Below are 15009 nucleotides of genomic sequence, written 5' to 3' on the forward strand. Positions count from 1 at the left end.
AATATGAAAGAATGGTAGATTCAAAGTGTAATGGAAGTAGTGGATTTTTGGCAACTCAGAATGGCTTTCACTAGGGTGGAGTAATAGAATGGAGAAGGGTATTACAAAACATAACTATCTCTAGGAAAGGCAGTCTCTGCAGTTTCCCTTTACAGTCAATGGAAAGAGACAAGCTCCTTTCAAAGGAACCTGACTTCAATTCCACCAATTTCTCCTCTTATGTCTTCTTAGGGAATCAGTGTCCCTCCATCGATTGTTGCTGAAGATCAGCTTCACTAAGGGGAAGTTAAGTCTCTGTGAATGGGCTCATGATCCCTGTATTTCCATTTGAACACCAGACTGAAAATTCAAACAATTCAAAAGGGTGTCTACTTTTAAGTGATCATAAATTTCCTACTGACATAAAAGCATCCATAAAGTGCACCACAACAGAAAGAAACACTGAATGGAAACAGTGAGATGAAGCCCATATGGTTACATGACTTTTCCTAACAATTGACTATTAACACTTTTGGAGTAGGCAATGCAGATGGACTTAAAAGCCTGGAATGATCAAGGATCTACTTACCACAGAGTAGGAATGTCGCGGCAAAGTAGGAGAACCTTTTTGACATGCCATTTCTCTACAATATAAATCAGCAACTGCAATGGAATTGGACTTCTTTTTTGTAAAAAGTGAACCTTCACTTCCTTGAACACAGGAGGAGAAGTAGGTAAGAAAATGTATTTAAAGATGAGGCTCAGAATTCAACTGTAATATAGATGCTGACATACAATGGAGAGATGAATTTCAGAAGCACCAATAGTGGCAGGATCTCACTCGTCAATCCTGTGCAATAGGCCAATAATATTGTCAGTGTGTTTTAGAGCAGAGGGGCCATACTAACTTGACATTCTTCAAGTAAGACCAGCAGATGATTGCAGGACCTGCACTGATAATTTATGATTTAAAATTTCCATTGGGTTGGGATTATTATACAAGCTTTATAACACATCTTTCTGCTATTTCAGCGCAAATAATGTTTTAAAATAGAAAGGGTTGTATTCGAATAGATAAATTTGCACTCTCACATTTATTGAGAATGAAACATCAAATGCCACTCTGGATTTGGTGATTTAGGAGCCATTGGGTGTCATTATCTGGAGACATTTGATGTTCCTCTTCTCAAAGCTATTTCTAAAACTCCTATAATCACTCCTGCATTTTTTTATGATAACTTTTCTGTTGCTGTTGAGCCACTAGCAGAGAAAGGACCTGAGTTCTCAGTGTGGCAAGAAAAAGAGACCTTTATTATTTTGCTTTCAGTTTATATAGACTTTTCAGAGGTCGCCCAGATTGGTCAGCCAGAAACCTCCCCCTAGGCCTGATTAGCCAGGCCTGAACTGTCCAAATCTCGAGACACTGTTTTAACAACATCCAAACTTTATCCTTGTTTATAAAACACAGGAGAAAGTTCTCATGGGAAAACCTGTGCTAGCCACACTTTTCTACATGGGGCAATAAATAGACCTACAGAAATGAAAAGTGGTGCTGAATGATATAAGGAAAAGAGCAAAACAGAGTCAAAAGCTTCCTTAGGATTCTTTGATTCCAAAATTCAAATTCTTCACCTGTGATGATTTTAAGTAACCAACTATTCTAAAACAAGAGCAGCCTTTCAACAACAACAAATATATGTCACAAATTAAGGCTACTTACCCTTATTATTAAGTTGCTGGTATTATAGACAGAAATGCTGTCTTTCTATAAATTAAAGGCATTCAGATATCCTGGTTACAAAGAATGATGTTGTGCCGAACATAAACCTGTCATTTACACTTTCTGATCAATTAGTTCTTTGGGATAGGGCTTGTTTCACCTGCTTTATTTGTTAATAACATAGTCCTCTATACCAGATCTGGTTGTATGAACTTTATTTACAGACAACCCATGGAACAGAGCCGTTTCTATATCAAAATACACCTGACTTCATGATGAGACAAATTGGGCTCTAAAAGCTCTTGCTTTTTGTCATAGACTATAAAGGCAGCTCAGAAAAAGACAGAAAAACAATAATAATCTAAGTTTGATTGCATGAATCCCACTCTTCCTACAAAAAACAGCACAATTAATTAATTTTAAATGTATAACTGAATAAAATTCTTCAAGGTCTTAGTTATGTAGATGTAGCACATAGTCACCACAAACTATTTTCCAATGTTACCCCAAACAAAATTTTAGATAGAAGTTATTTTCTTCATGGGAGTTTTTTTCTTCATAACTCAAGTACAAATAAACAACTGATTTATGACTATAGTCTAGCACTAGTACATTAGAATTGAATTATAAAAAGCAAAAAATAGAAGAAAAACAATTACCTTCACTATCAATATCGTCACTCAAAGGAAAAATACTGTCCACTAATGGGTCAGGTATGAAATTCCAATCATAGTTTCTATCCACTCCATCTTCAGAGAAGTTTGGATCAGAGAAGGCCCTTGATCTATCTTCTGAAATATTCTTCATTTGGAATTTGAGCACCATCCTTGCCAGTGCAGAACCTGCATCTGTATGTACAAGAAGTGGAAAAGATAGAATGATCTCCAAGAAATCAAAGTAGCTTTAAAAAAAGAACAGAAATAACTTGATTTATTTTCAAGTTTTGCCAAACGTCCTATAGCCAGCTGAATGCAATGAAGAGATCCTCAACTGAAAGTCTTCATCTAAAACACTTTCATTGTACCATCAAAAGATATTGCACATTTTGTATTTCAGCTTCTATATATACTCACTTTGTTTTCTTGTTTGAGTAAGTTTATCTGGGAACAAAGGAATGAGCCAGGAAGGCTCTAGTCTGCCAAAACCAAATCCTCCAAGACATATACTGTTGTTTGCGACATCAAGGCTAAGCTTCTTTAAGAGCAAGCTGATGACTTGGCTATCTCCTCTCTTTATACTGATGGTCAAAGCACTTCGGACATCCTGCTCTCGAGCACCACTGGCTAATAGCAACTCCACCAATTTAGGATTAGTTCCTTTCTCACAAACCTAATAGAGAAAAGCAAGTAAAACAAACCAAGAATATGAAGCTTTCAAGCAACAGCTCAGACTGTATTAAGAGGCTTGTCTCAAATCCAGATTGACTTTATTTTAAGACTTGTGTCTCTTTCTCAATTATACAATTCCTTATTCCTTGGAGCATATGCCTGCCTAAGGCATCTGGCAGTATTGGTGGGGCTCTCTCAGACTGTTAAAAACTTTGACACTGAACCAAAATAAAGAAGTGCTTCTGCCCACCACTTCACCAAAAAAAAAATTTTTTTTTAAAGGTAACCACATTTAGCAAGAAGCACTTGTGGACATGTTGGAGCAGTCTGTCAATTCTCTGTGTTCTGCCAAATAAATATTTACATGACAGCAGAAAGGAACCCAAAAGCACAAATTTTTAAGCAACAAAATGATATACATATTTCCACATATTACCTGATAGATCAAAGAGTTTGTCTTTGTCTTCTTATTAATATCAGCTCCCAGTAGAAGTAAACATTCAGCCATAATACTATTGTACTCCATACATGCTTTTTCCAGCATCATATTTTTTAAATCATCATTTTCAGCTATTTTGGCAAAACATTTACAACACAGGCTTTGAAACTGAATGGGAAGACAAACAATAAAAGTTAGGACAAAAAAATCACCAACATTTTTCAGCTGTGGTATTGTCAAAGAAAGATTATACCTGTCGATCACGCTGGTCAGTGAAACACATAGACATCTGGTAGAAAATGACTGTGTCAAATGATTCATTTACCAGCAGCTTTGCAAAACAAGGAGACAAATCAAGAATTGCCAAGATTGCATGAAAGCCCTAAGAACACAATGAGAACATTGAAAGAAGTACAACATTAAAAAGGGTCACTTTTAAACAGGTCATGCAACAAAATCAAGTATCAACCAGAAAATTAATGCTTTATTTTTTTTGTCTTATTCTTAAATATGCAATAGTTCACAAATAGGAGAAGTTTGGGAGAGAAGGCAAAAATAGCAGGTGTCTCTGTGTTTATATAGGTGTAGTTTCACGCTTGTTTAGCTGACCCACTTAAACATGTATTAACCGACACTTTGGAAAGTCAAATATGCACCATAATATCTGACAACATCCTGCCTGGCAGTGACAAATGTACTTGTGATTTCCTGAAAATGAAAAGAGGAAACAATCTCCATCTAAGCATATGGAATGAAGATACATCCCGTGTTCCAGTATGCTGCTCTGTAATCCCTGAATTTGAAAAGAACACACAGACTATACAAAAAACTAACAGGTATATCTAAAAACTAAGAAGAAATACAAAATTACCCCATGACTCTGCAAGTAAAGTTCACCTAGAAGGGTGAACTGGGTAAACTATGGACTCTTTGTCCAAAACTAATTGAAACTAAATCACTAAAAGTAACTTCCTTCTCCCAGCACATTATTTTTATTTCTTTCTATATTGGTTGCTAAGCTAAATATGGAAAGGTTGCGGGGAAAACAGCAGCAAAGAAGGGAGGCTGCACATGTGATATTTTCATATTCATCTGAAAGAGAAATATAGAAATATATAGAAGAATAGTCTTTTCTCACAGAAAGCTGATGTCACAGGCAAGATCTATTCTGCTAGTAAAATGAAACTGGTAACTAACAGGGAAAACTTCTAAAGCAGAGGAAACAGAACTTTCACACAAGGACTAAATGTGTGTTTACAGATAAAGAACTCTCCTTCCATGTACAGATGTGGGTCCAAAGTCTGACAGCATTGCAGTAATATCCTTTCTTAAATACAGCATTCCTACACTAAGTTTATTCCTGGCAACAAGGCTGGGAACTAAGTTATCTTCAAGGACTTCTCAAAGAAGGGCAATAAATGCTATAATGATGGTTACTTCATGAAATGCTTACAGATTGACAGAACAGTGGACCACGACTGAGAAATTTGCTTTAGTTTGTTGATCTCAGAAGTTTTAGATAAACACTTAAACTATGCTTACATATTCTGGATTGAATATATGCCCCCAAGAAAACCATCTCTATGGCAAATGTCTCAGTTTAATCACAAAGGTTTATAGTAATCTAGTAATTTCAATAAAATCAAAATGAAGTAAGTAAAATACAGATTTATATTTCAAATATAACTACACTAAAATAATTTTCTAAGGTTTTGAGTTTTATTTTCATCTTTGTACATAGAAATGACACATACATGCATCTGGATTTCAGTGACTTCTTTAAACCGTCGCAGAGTAGAAACCAGAACTGCTGACAGGACGTGCATAGTTGCAATACACAAACTCTTTCTTGTAATCAAAGAGCGCAGAAGACTCAAACCCAAACACTGTATGTCTAGAAGAAAAATAAATCTTATTCAGACACTAATTCAGATATTCCAAGTGGAATAAACCCATGATTTAAGTAGTCTTTTAGCAACATTCCAGAAAGTTTTTGCACAAGCTATTATAGGGCCAGGCATAACTACAATGTGGGTGAATCTCAGGACTATGCAGCACTACAGCCTTTTCTTGCCATGCAATCTCCATAGCATCCAGCACTAAAGAGAGCAAGAGATCTGTTACAGACCCTCCTTCCATGTCATTCTCATTCTACTGACAAAACACCTTCCCTACCTTGTTCATCTGGATACATCTGTAGGGTGTGAAGCACAGTGTCAGTAGCTCCTTGCTGGGTTAAAATTTCTAGTGCACCAGTGCACTCAGCTACAGAACCAAGAAGTTTTAGTCCACACTTCTGAATGCTAGGATTTCCAATAAACTAATGGAGAGAGGAAGATAAAATCACATTAAGATTGTTCTGCTTAAAATGGCAACAGAAGAGTTGCTTGTTCTTAAAGCTGTTCTGTAACGAGTGACTGTCGTTCTTCAGTATGTGAAATTACAGTTGATGTGACAATATGTAACAACAATCACAATTTCAAAAATACTTCCTTATCAACCATCAGTTTCAGCTACTCATAATTTCCCCAGGTTTTCACCTTTGATTCTGAATCTATTCCCTAGCTACTTTTGTGATGAAGAATGGGATCTTTTTTCTTCAAATTCTCATTGACAAGTTTACACTCTTTTTCTAGGTCAAGCAGAGGGAGAAAATGTACTACCTTTGTGGTTAGAAAGGAAAAAAAATGTGAGGTTTTTTTGGTTTTTTGGGGGTTTTTTTTGGGAACTGGAATAAGTGATGAACATACTGGCAACTGAAAAAATATTACAAGAAGCATCATACCTATTACCACTCCTCATCAATATTTTAAAATTTTTGTTCAGTTACTTGGAAATTCAACAGGTTATTTGTGGTAATTTTTTCTCAATTTTCCCCCACTTTTAGATGGAGGAAGCCTAGAAGAGGCCTTGATCTAAGAGTGTCATGGCCATCACAGTGACTTGCAAATCTGCAAAATTATTTCAGTGGAGTCATGTCCATCTTCCTCCTCATTCTGTCTCTAGTTTTTAATTAAATGTGTCAATTTCTAGCCCTTCTGGCTGATGTCGTAGTGCCCCAAACCACAAACCAGCTGCATTGGAAAATGCAATCAAGATGATCACAAAATACTGAAGACCTTCTGAAGCAAAAATTATTTTACCTCCTTTGTTAACTCCTATTTAAGACACTGTAGAAATATTTCACTGATACATTACTTGCTCTGACTTCTGTAATAAATGTAAGAGACATAAATTTCCTTGACTGAATCTGTTTGGCAAGATTAAAGTTCCTGAGACAGACTTCTAAAAAAGTAAGAATTGCTACATTTTGATTGTGATCATGTGAAACTTGAAAACATTGTAGAGACTGGACTCTTCTGAAGGCTATGAAGTTTAACATTTCTGATCACTAGGATTTAAGGTTAATTTGCTGTGCAAAGTTCCCAGTGTTTCCTTTGCATAAACTGAGTCTGCCTCAGCCTTTCATTTTTCCGCTTTTCCTTCAAGGCACTGTGATCATTCTGTTTTACAGAGGCTGGAAAAAGTTGAACAGTGAAAAGAATGGAGACAACTGAGTTGTCCACTCAGTTCTATGCATGGCTGAAGTGCAGGTATGAAGACACTTTTCATGTATACACTAGAATGTTTAAAAAATATAAATCATCAATAAACTGAATACTTGAAAAAAAAAATTAGCTTTGTAAAAATAAATATCCTTTGGAGTTACTGTAAAAAGAATCATCTAATACACTCCAGAAAAGAAAGTAAGAGGAAACCCCAAAAGATTAATAAAGCTTCTGAGTTAAGATTTATTCTATCACATCAATAGGAAAATCAGTGTAGCATTAAAACTTACAAATGATTCACCATTGTAAGTGTAAAATAATGACAAAATACATCAGAATAAAGCTTTAACCATACCCTGTTTAAAGCATTAAGCACCAATGAGTGAGTTCCCTCCAACAGACACTGGCTTTTAATGACTTTTACTGTAAGTGCAAAAGCAGCATCTCCCACATCTCTGGAAGAACCATTCTGGTGTTCATTCTTTGTATCTGCAACAACAGAAAACAGCCTTCCTCAGAACAGCAGATTTCATATTCTACCCACCATTAACCCAATAATAAAATCTAACAATCAAATGAACACTGAGATGTAACTCAGAAAGTATATTTCAGATCTTATGGTATTTCCAGAACACTGTATTGCAGAGGCTGGAGTCTCTCCAGATTTGCACTGTAATGTGAGTACATTTTGTTTGAAAGGAAAATTTCATCACATATTTGCTCACTGCCTACTATGAAAATACAAAATCGTGCCAAAGAATTTGCTCTAAGGTACATTGCAATATATTACTTTTTTGAGCTATGGAGTTTCCTGGTGTTCCTGATACTTACTTTAGAATTTCTCTTCCTTCTGGTAAGGAGACACTATAGAGAAACTACAAACTATTTGCTCTTGCTCACTTGGTAGCACATCATAGGACAAATTTTACACACATATGACATTAAGTGGAATTTAAGCACATATGAAAAAACAGAGAAAGGTCTTTCAGATTTACCTTTCTTGTAGTTTTTGGCACTTGCAGTCAAGTGACACTACACAAAGTACCAAGAGATCCTTTCAAAATCACTTCAGCATTTGTATTTGTTGTGATTACTATTTTTCCCATGAATTACTTTTTTATTCCCTAATTAACCTGCAAGTTCCAACATCCAGTTGGCACACTCTCTGTTTGATTACACTTTAGAAGGGCCTCACTTCCAGGATACTGGCAAGCAAAGTGCCTTGCCTCCATGTTAGAATACATGTATCAAGTCTTAATCCTGCTGTTCATTGAAAAAAGAGGAAAGTATTAGGATTATAATTCAAATAATAGAAGGAAACTGAAAACCTGCAATCAGTCAGCATATTAGCCATGTTACTATTTTCAGAGTTATTGGTTTTGTAAATGTTCAACTAAAACTGCTGAGAGATACTTGCAAAAAGTTGTTCCCCCCAAAAAATTCAGTACCCCATTGCTGTACTCTTACAGTTAGTATCAGAGGAAAATATCAGGATATATAGCAGTGCACTGATAAAAAGAGTTAAAAGGTTTTCCAAATTCTGCTAAAGGCATAAAACTAACAAAGAACACTTTTCCCTGCTCTGGATTGCAGATAAAAAGGGGGTTTTTTGCAAAGAAATTTTTAAACTAGTCAGTTTGACTTCTCCTTTTTGATAGAAAGTAGTATATAATTCTACATTTTGTGTCTTTAGATATAAAGATCACTGTCCAGTTTTTATGTTCCTTCCAAGAGATATTATCAAAACACCTGCATTTTGTGGTACAATAATGTTCATGTCATTATCATGGTTTGCTCTCACTTAAAGGGATTGATGACGAAAGCCACCATCACAGTGATAGCTCCCCACTCATTCCCTGAATTCCTTAGAAGAAATGGAGCTAACTCTTCACTGATGAAATCAAGGGGAAATCAGCAGTGATAATTTTTGTCTGTTACTTTCAATACCTCAAATATTTTCTCCCATCTTGTATGTTCGTAAAGATTTACAGCTGTTCTCTACAATGTACAGAACTGCAATAATTTTTTCAAGTCTCATCATAGGCTGTCTCATTAGATAAGAAAGACTAAAACCCAGCTATCTGATTCTATTCTCTGACTTGGTGCATGCTCTTGGATGACTTACCAGGCATCATGAAGTGTAAAAGGACTCGAAGTGCTTCCAGTTGTACAGAGAGTGATTTTTCATGTTTCCTCATGGCTTTTACAACTTCTGATACTGCTACTGTCATTACATCCAGATGAGGGAAACTGAAAATATTGCTTATTAAATAAATAAAAAAAATGCATTTCTAAATTTTATATGTATTTGCTTCCTTAATTAACACAGTGTGATAACCCTTTAGGACATTATAAATCTGAAACATAAATTAAACTGTGGTACTTTTCTTCATCATAGCAAATTATTTTCATGCCATTCCATCAATTCAGTCTATGTAAATAATTCCATCCTAGCCAACACCAACACAAAATTAATATTACCAAATAATATGTTAATAATCAGAGGTAATTTTGTGGGAAATTTCTTATCTCTCAGTGGAATTCAGTGTGGCTAACAGGAAGGAAGACCACCCAGGGATTTGTCTATTTAAATCTCACTGCACAAGAACCACGAAGGAAAGAACATGCAGCTCCCTGCACACACCCACCTCAGCATTTGACTACAGGGCTTACAAAACTCCAAGTCTTAAACAGGGCTGTCAGTCTGTAGTCAATCTTACTATCAGTCAACAATTTAAATGTAATGACTTACAGCACACAATCACACAACACTTCACCTTGGAAGTGGACATGCATTTCTAACTTTATTACCTTCCTTCAAAAACATGATTCAGAATCCTGCAGGCACTTTCAACCACTTCTGGAGAATGTGGATGTTTTCTCATTATATCCAAAACATTCATATGTATGCCTTTTGCCAAAAGTGTCTTCCTAATATTTACTAAAACACAAAATAACAAGCATCCTATAAGTAAATATTTCTCTTTTTTTGTATAGTTCTCAAAAACAACTTTTTTCCCTCCTTTTTTTTTTTTCAATGTTTTCACCTCACCAAACAGATATAATAGCATAAATTGGAATGTGAAACAATTTGAGCTGAAGCTGACTTCTGTTTTAATAGCTTAATCAAACACATTATAATTTCTGACTCTCTAATAAGTTTCTATCCATCTGCTATTTTGATTTATGTAAAGTTAACATATGGGAAGAAGAACGTATAGTCTTACTTATATTTTCAGAAATTTTTATTCCTTAACATTTTCCTTGTAATTGCACTCTGTGATCATGTAGGAAAGCTAGAACTTAAAACTTAAAAAAACCCCTTTAATTTCCATAATGAAACTTCAAAAAAGAAATTATATTTATTCATTCTGTTTACTTTGTTAATTAATTTTTTGTGAATTCAAATATCCAAGCATATGTTGTAGCCATAACTGTAACTAATACAAATCAGAACACTATAAAAATTATCATAGTAAGTACCAGCACATTTTGTTATTCTCAGTTCAGTATATCCATTTCAGATGGTTAGTTCAAGCAATATTGTATTGTGCCAGAATGTTTTACTAAGCTTCTTTGTCTATAATTTCTGCTGTAAGCCAATTCATTTAGGCAGGGGAAAAAAAAAGAACAGTAATTAAAAAAAAGAAGAAAAACTTGCCTTAGATTTCCAAAAGGAATCAGAGGCCACTTGTCAGTGTCATGTTATGAAAGCACCTGGTATATGACAGCAGTATGCATACATTTATGAGATCTATTTCTCAGTATAGATACATATTGATCTCATAAACAATTATAAAACCTTTTCTGTGTTAGGTTTTATGTACTTGGATGGCTCAATAAAGCAATACTTTCTCACCTAGGGAATGGTAATTAACTGATAGGCCTTTTTCTTCCTATCTAGCCAGTGGTTTTCAATGTGCAGTCTGCAAACCACTTGAGGTCCATAACCATTTCAAAGGATTCTGTGAAAGTTATCTAACAAAAGCAGGCCAACTGTCAGTAGGCTTAAATACTCTACTCAGGGGTCCACATCTCCACTGAAAAATTTTGAGGGGGTCTGCAAATTGAAAAAAGTTAGGAAACCATGTTAGGGACATGATCAGGAGTAAAGTAATCTTGAAAACTGTCATGCACATGCTTAACTTTCTACACAATTTGATCCACTGATGTCAACAGGAGTGCTCAAATCTTTGTTAAGCAAGAAAGTAGTATTTGTTGGGCTGTATTCCTTATTCATGTGATTCTTCAACAAATGCTGCTATTGACGAAATTCAAACATGTGATAAATATTTAAACAAGCATACAAAGAGAGCACACTCTTTTCATGTCTCCTGCTCCAAAAGTAGCGATTGCAACACATACACTGGCAGAGAGCTCTTTATTTCCACATATTTTTTAATAGTAGCCAACTTTTTCAAAGCAAGGAATAAACATCCTACTTGTTACAACAGGGTAATATTCTAATCACATGGAGTTATTGAATTCATTCAACAGTACACTAAATTCTTTTCATTACTTTTGCAATAACTTTCTGCTGAATGAGAAAGTAAAGGTAATCGAAGCCCCTTACCATTTTGTTGTGACAAAATTGCCAAGGTACTAGCAGCTGCCTGAAACACTTCTTTTGAAGAGGAGTGCATCAGCATGGACAGCATCACTGCTCGGTCTATTGGGAACCTTTCAGAGAGAAACAAATCACTGCACATTGATTGTATTACAACAGCTACTTCATAACTGCAATTCAGTTTCCTAAAAAGGTATTATGTGAAATAACAAAAATTTCAGATGATTGCTCTTGGTTTCTAATATGTTTCCAGAGCAACAGCTGACAGAAAACCCTTTGTAACCTGTGCAATTTTGTCTAGACTGAATCTCACTGAATTCCCTGGGAACCACGGTTTTCAAGTGAACTGAGGTCCAGAAAGGAGTACAAACAGGCTTTCAAAAACAGAGTGACTAAAATTTTAAGGAATTCTGAGAAATAGCTTAAGTAAAATGGAAATCTGTGCCTTAGCCATGCCTCGATTCTCCCTGAAGAGGCAGCATTCTCTCTACAATGGCTTTTCATTTGATCTGTAGGAACACGAGCACTTCTTTTCCACACCCCTTACATGCTAGACACCTAAATCTTGTCTGTTTTATCAAATCTTACATTCCTTACTCTTGTTGCAACTGAAGAAAAAATCCCTAATGAACTGTAAAAATCAGCTCTAGTAGTCTGTGTTCTGACCCTTTATTAAAACACTTCCGATTTTCCTGAGTCAAGGTTAGCACACTTAGGAACCAGGTGTGGTCGATCATCATGTATTTCATCATATATTATAAAACTGAAAGAACTGAAAAATGAAATATCAAATAGTCTAATAACAGGCCTCATTTTTTTCATTTCCAAAAAATCCAGTTTAAGACAACACTGACTGATTATCTCCATCTCCAATCTTCTCATGAAGGTTGCGTTGATACAGAAACAGATTTTTCAAAGCCCAGCATGCAGCCTCCTAAACATAAACAAAGACAAAAAGATTATGAAAATATACCTTTAGAAGATTAAAAATATATGAAAAAATTAGATAGTTTGACTGCTTTTCAGTCCACAAAAGAGGTACAAGGTACTTTATGTAGAAATAGAACAAAATGTACACTGTCACATTTTTTCACAGCCCAAGTTACAAACATGTGACAGTCTCATTGTTTGATTAACATTTTGGTATCTATTTTAGGCTAAGATTAATTCTTCTGCTGATGGGCCTTTGTTTGGCTGTTGGATACAGAGGAGATATGTAAAAAACAATCTTTTCATGGCCAAAGTTTCAGGTAACAAGCTTCAACTACTTACATTTTATCCAAAGAAATAACTAAAACCTCTTGAGATGAACAAAGATAAGAAAGGCAAGATTTATTCTAAATCTAATCCAGACCTTAAGGCACTTTTTTTTTGCCTGAGGACATACGAGAAAAGCATGTTGCTCAACATTTTATTCAACACATAATACAGTCTTTCCATATTCCCACAATCCAGAAATTCTCACCAGCACATCTGTATTTTTTCGGTGCAGTTCTAATGCTCTGTAACATGCTTCCAACCAGCATAATTTTTCTTCCTCCTCCTCTTCTTTTCTTTCCTCCAAGTCCCGGTTTAAGAATATTGTTTCAGCTTGAAATATAAAATATTTACAATAAATTCTTACTGTGAAAACAAAACACCTATGTCTTAACCTTCTGTGGTCATGGAGGCACTCACACTGGTGATGTGTAAAAATCAGAGGGAAGATAAGCCTTTTCTGGGAAAGGGAGAAGTCTTCTGACATAAATTCTATGACAGATTTGAAAAAAAATTTAAAGATTATAAAGGGAGTATAAAACTTATACATAGTGTAGTAAATGAGTCACACAGTCACAGATCAGTCCAGGCTTTGGCTCTGAAAAGACCTGCATGTACCTCTTTTTGCTGTGTATTTACATACGGAGTACTACAGACACAAAATATAACTGCGAATCATTTGCACGGAACCACTCATTACAGAGCCACCTACACTCTGAAGCAATGGCGTTAAAAAACAAAATGCAAATTGCAGTTTCTAAGAGAGAAATATCTGATGCCATAAAGTGCAAAAGACTTTGAAATATATCATTTTATACCTGTGATTTTTCAGCAATTAAGGGAAGAAAAAAGATACCAACCCTGAGCATAATATCAGAGGCATAATGGAATGTGGACTGATTTCTAATCTTTGCTATTTTGGGGACTCTTAAATAGCATTTCTACTGACTTTTATATGGAACAATTACTCAAAGACAAAGAGGATCAGATTGTTAGCTTTTTGCCACAAGCGAATTAATTTCTGTCTGAACTGTACTCAAGGAAAAGTTTAAATCTTTTAATTGATTTCAGAATTTAAGCACAAGCATTGATTTTGTGTTGCTATCAACTGTCACAATACAAGTACTGCCATACCTGGCAAACACAACATCAAATCAGTGTTGTTATCACTGGAGACTTTATGTTAAGTAGGGATTATCCAAAATTTGTCTGCAAATAAACAGTTTGCTCTGTTCAGACCTGTCAACGTAACTTACCAGCTCTGAACATGGTGCAGATGTTGGGCATATGATACGAACACCGCCTTATCATAGTGAAACAGCAAACTGTAATCAAGTTGGAAATCCAACTTTGTTGAAGCTATCCTGCCTGAGGCTTTTGTGTTAAAGAAATGGAGTTTCAAATTATTACAGGAAATTACTATAAGGAAAACATTAGGAAGTAGATAGAGATTTACTCACTTAGAAGGGATAAACAACTTAGAGCTGCAGCTTGTAACTTTGCATTTTCAGGGTATGTTGTAACAGCCTTCACAATAACTTCTGGAACCTTATGTAATACAAGGATATTGAAAAAATTTCCTGAAAATAGATAAGATATCAAATTAATGTAAACACATATCTAGAGCTTTACATGCATTTAACATAAACTTCTTGGCACACAATGCACAAACTTTGTAGCAAACATTTGTTTTCTTATACAGGGCTTGACATAACATTTTATTTGTGGAAGGAAGAGGTTAAGGATAAAAAACAGTTAGGATCTACATTCTTTGTGGGCTTTTTTATTCTTTTTTTACAGAAGACAGGGGTTTAATGCAAAATGAAACATGCACTGTCATCAAAATAAGAAAAATACAGTTGGTGTATCACTTGCAGACTTCCTGCCAGGAAGCAAACACAATTCTGGTCCTGAATTCCTGCAATTATTTGATTTATCCTATGATGCAAGTAATTTAACCCTGATTTACTCTCTGCTTTTGCCCTTCTCATTACATAGATTAAGGCCAGCACTATAAATATGGAATAGATACCTTCCAGAATACAAGAAAGCACTACCTTTTGATGATAAATATATTTAAAGCATAACAATTATTATCAGCTGTACAGTGTCTTACATTATGGGTTGAATATAAGGCACTCTAAAAAGCAAGCAAATTCAAGTAACTTCCT

At 35.2% G+C, this 15009-nt stretch overlaps 1 protein-coding gene across 4 annotated transcripts in view; it reads right to left on the reverse strand.

The window, feature by feature from the left end:
- The window catches only part of LRRK2 (leucine rich repeat kinase 2), a 61517-nt gene that overhangs the window by 31057 nt on the left and 15451 nt on the right, over positions 1-15009 (reverse strand). For 3 of the 4 annotated variants that reach the window (XM_085041136.1, XM_085041152.1, XM_085041144.1), the window contains 14 exons: positions 14299-14418; positions 13047-13171; positions 12436-12515; positions 11588-11694; positions 9826-9955; positions 9140-9264; positions 7370-7503; positions 5642-5786; positions 5221-5360; positions 3720-3848; positions 3464-3634; positions 2773-3028; positions 2359-2547; positions 569-690 (listed from right to left, as the gene is read on the reverse strand). In XM_085041136.1, the coding sequence (XP_084897262.1) occupies positions 569-690; positions 2359-2547; positions 2773-3028; positions 3464-3634; positions 3720-3848; positions 5221-5360; positions 5642-5786; positions 7370-7503; positions 9140-9264; positions 9826-9955; positions 11588-11694; positions 12436-12515; positions 13047-13171; positions 14299-14418 (1973 nt within the window). Of the gene's footprint in view, positions 1-568; positions 691-2358; positions 2548-2772; positions 3029-3463; positions 3635-3719; positions 3849-5220; positions 5361-5641; positions 5787-7369; positions 7504-9139; positions 9265-9825; positions 9956-10873; positions 10995-11587; positions 11695-12435; positions 12516-13046; positions 13172-14298; positions 14419-15009 lie in introns of those variants that run through there. The other variant, XM_085041157.1, reaches the window with a different exon arrangement.

The sequence above is a fragment of the Lichenostomus cassidix genome, chromosome 1Aa (assembly GCF_008360975.1).
Source record: "Lichenostomus cassidix isolate B80296 chromosome 1Aa, HeHo_3.0, whole genome shotgun sequence".
Lineage (NCBI taxonomy): Eukaryota > Metazoa > Chordata > Aves > Passeriformes > Meliphagidae > Lichenostomus > Lichenostomus cassidix.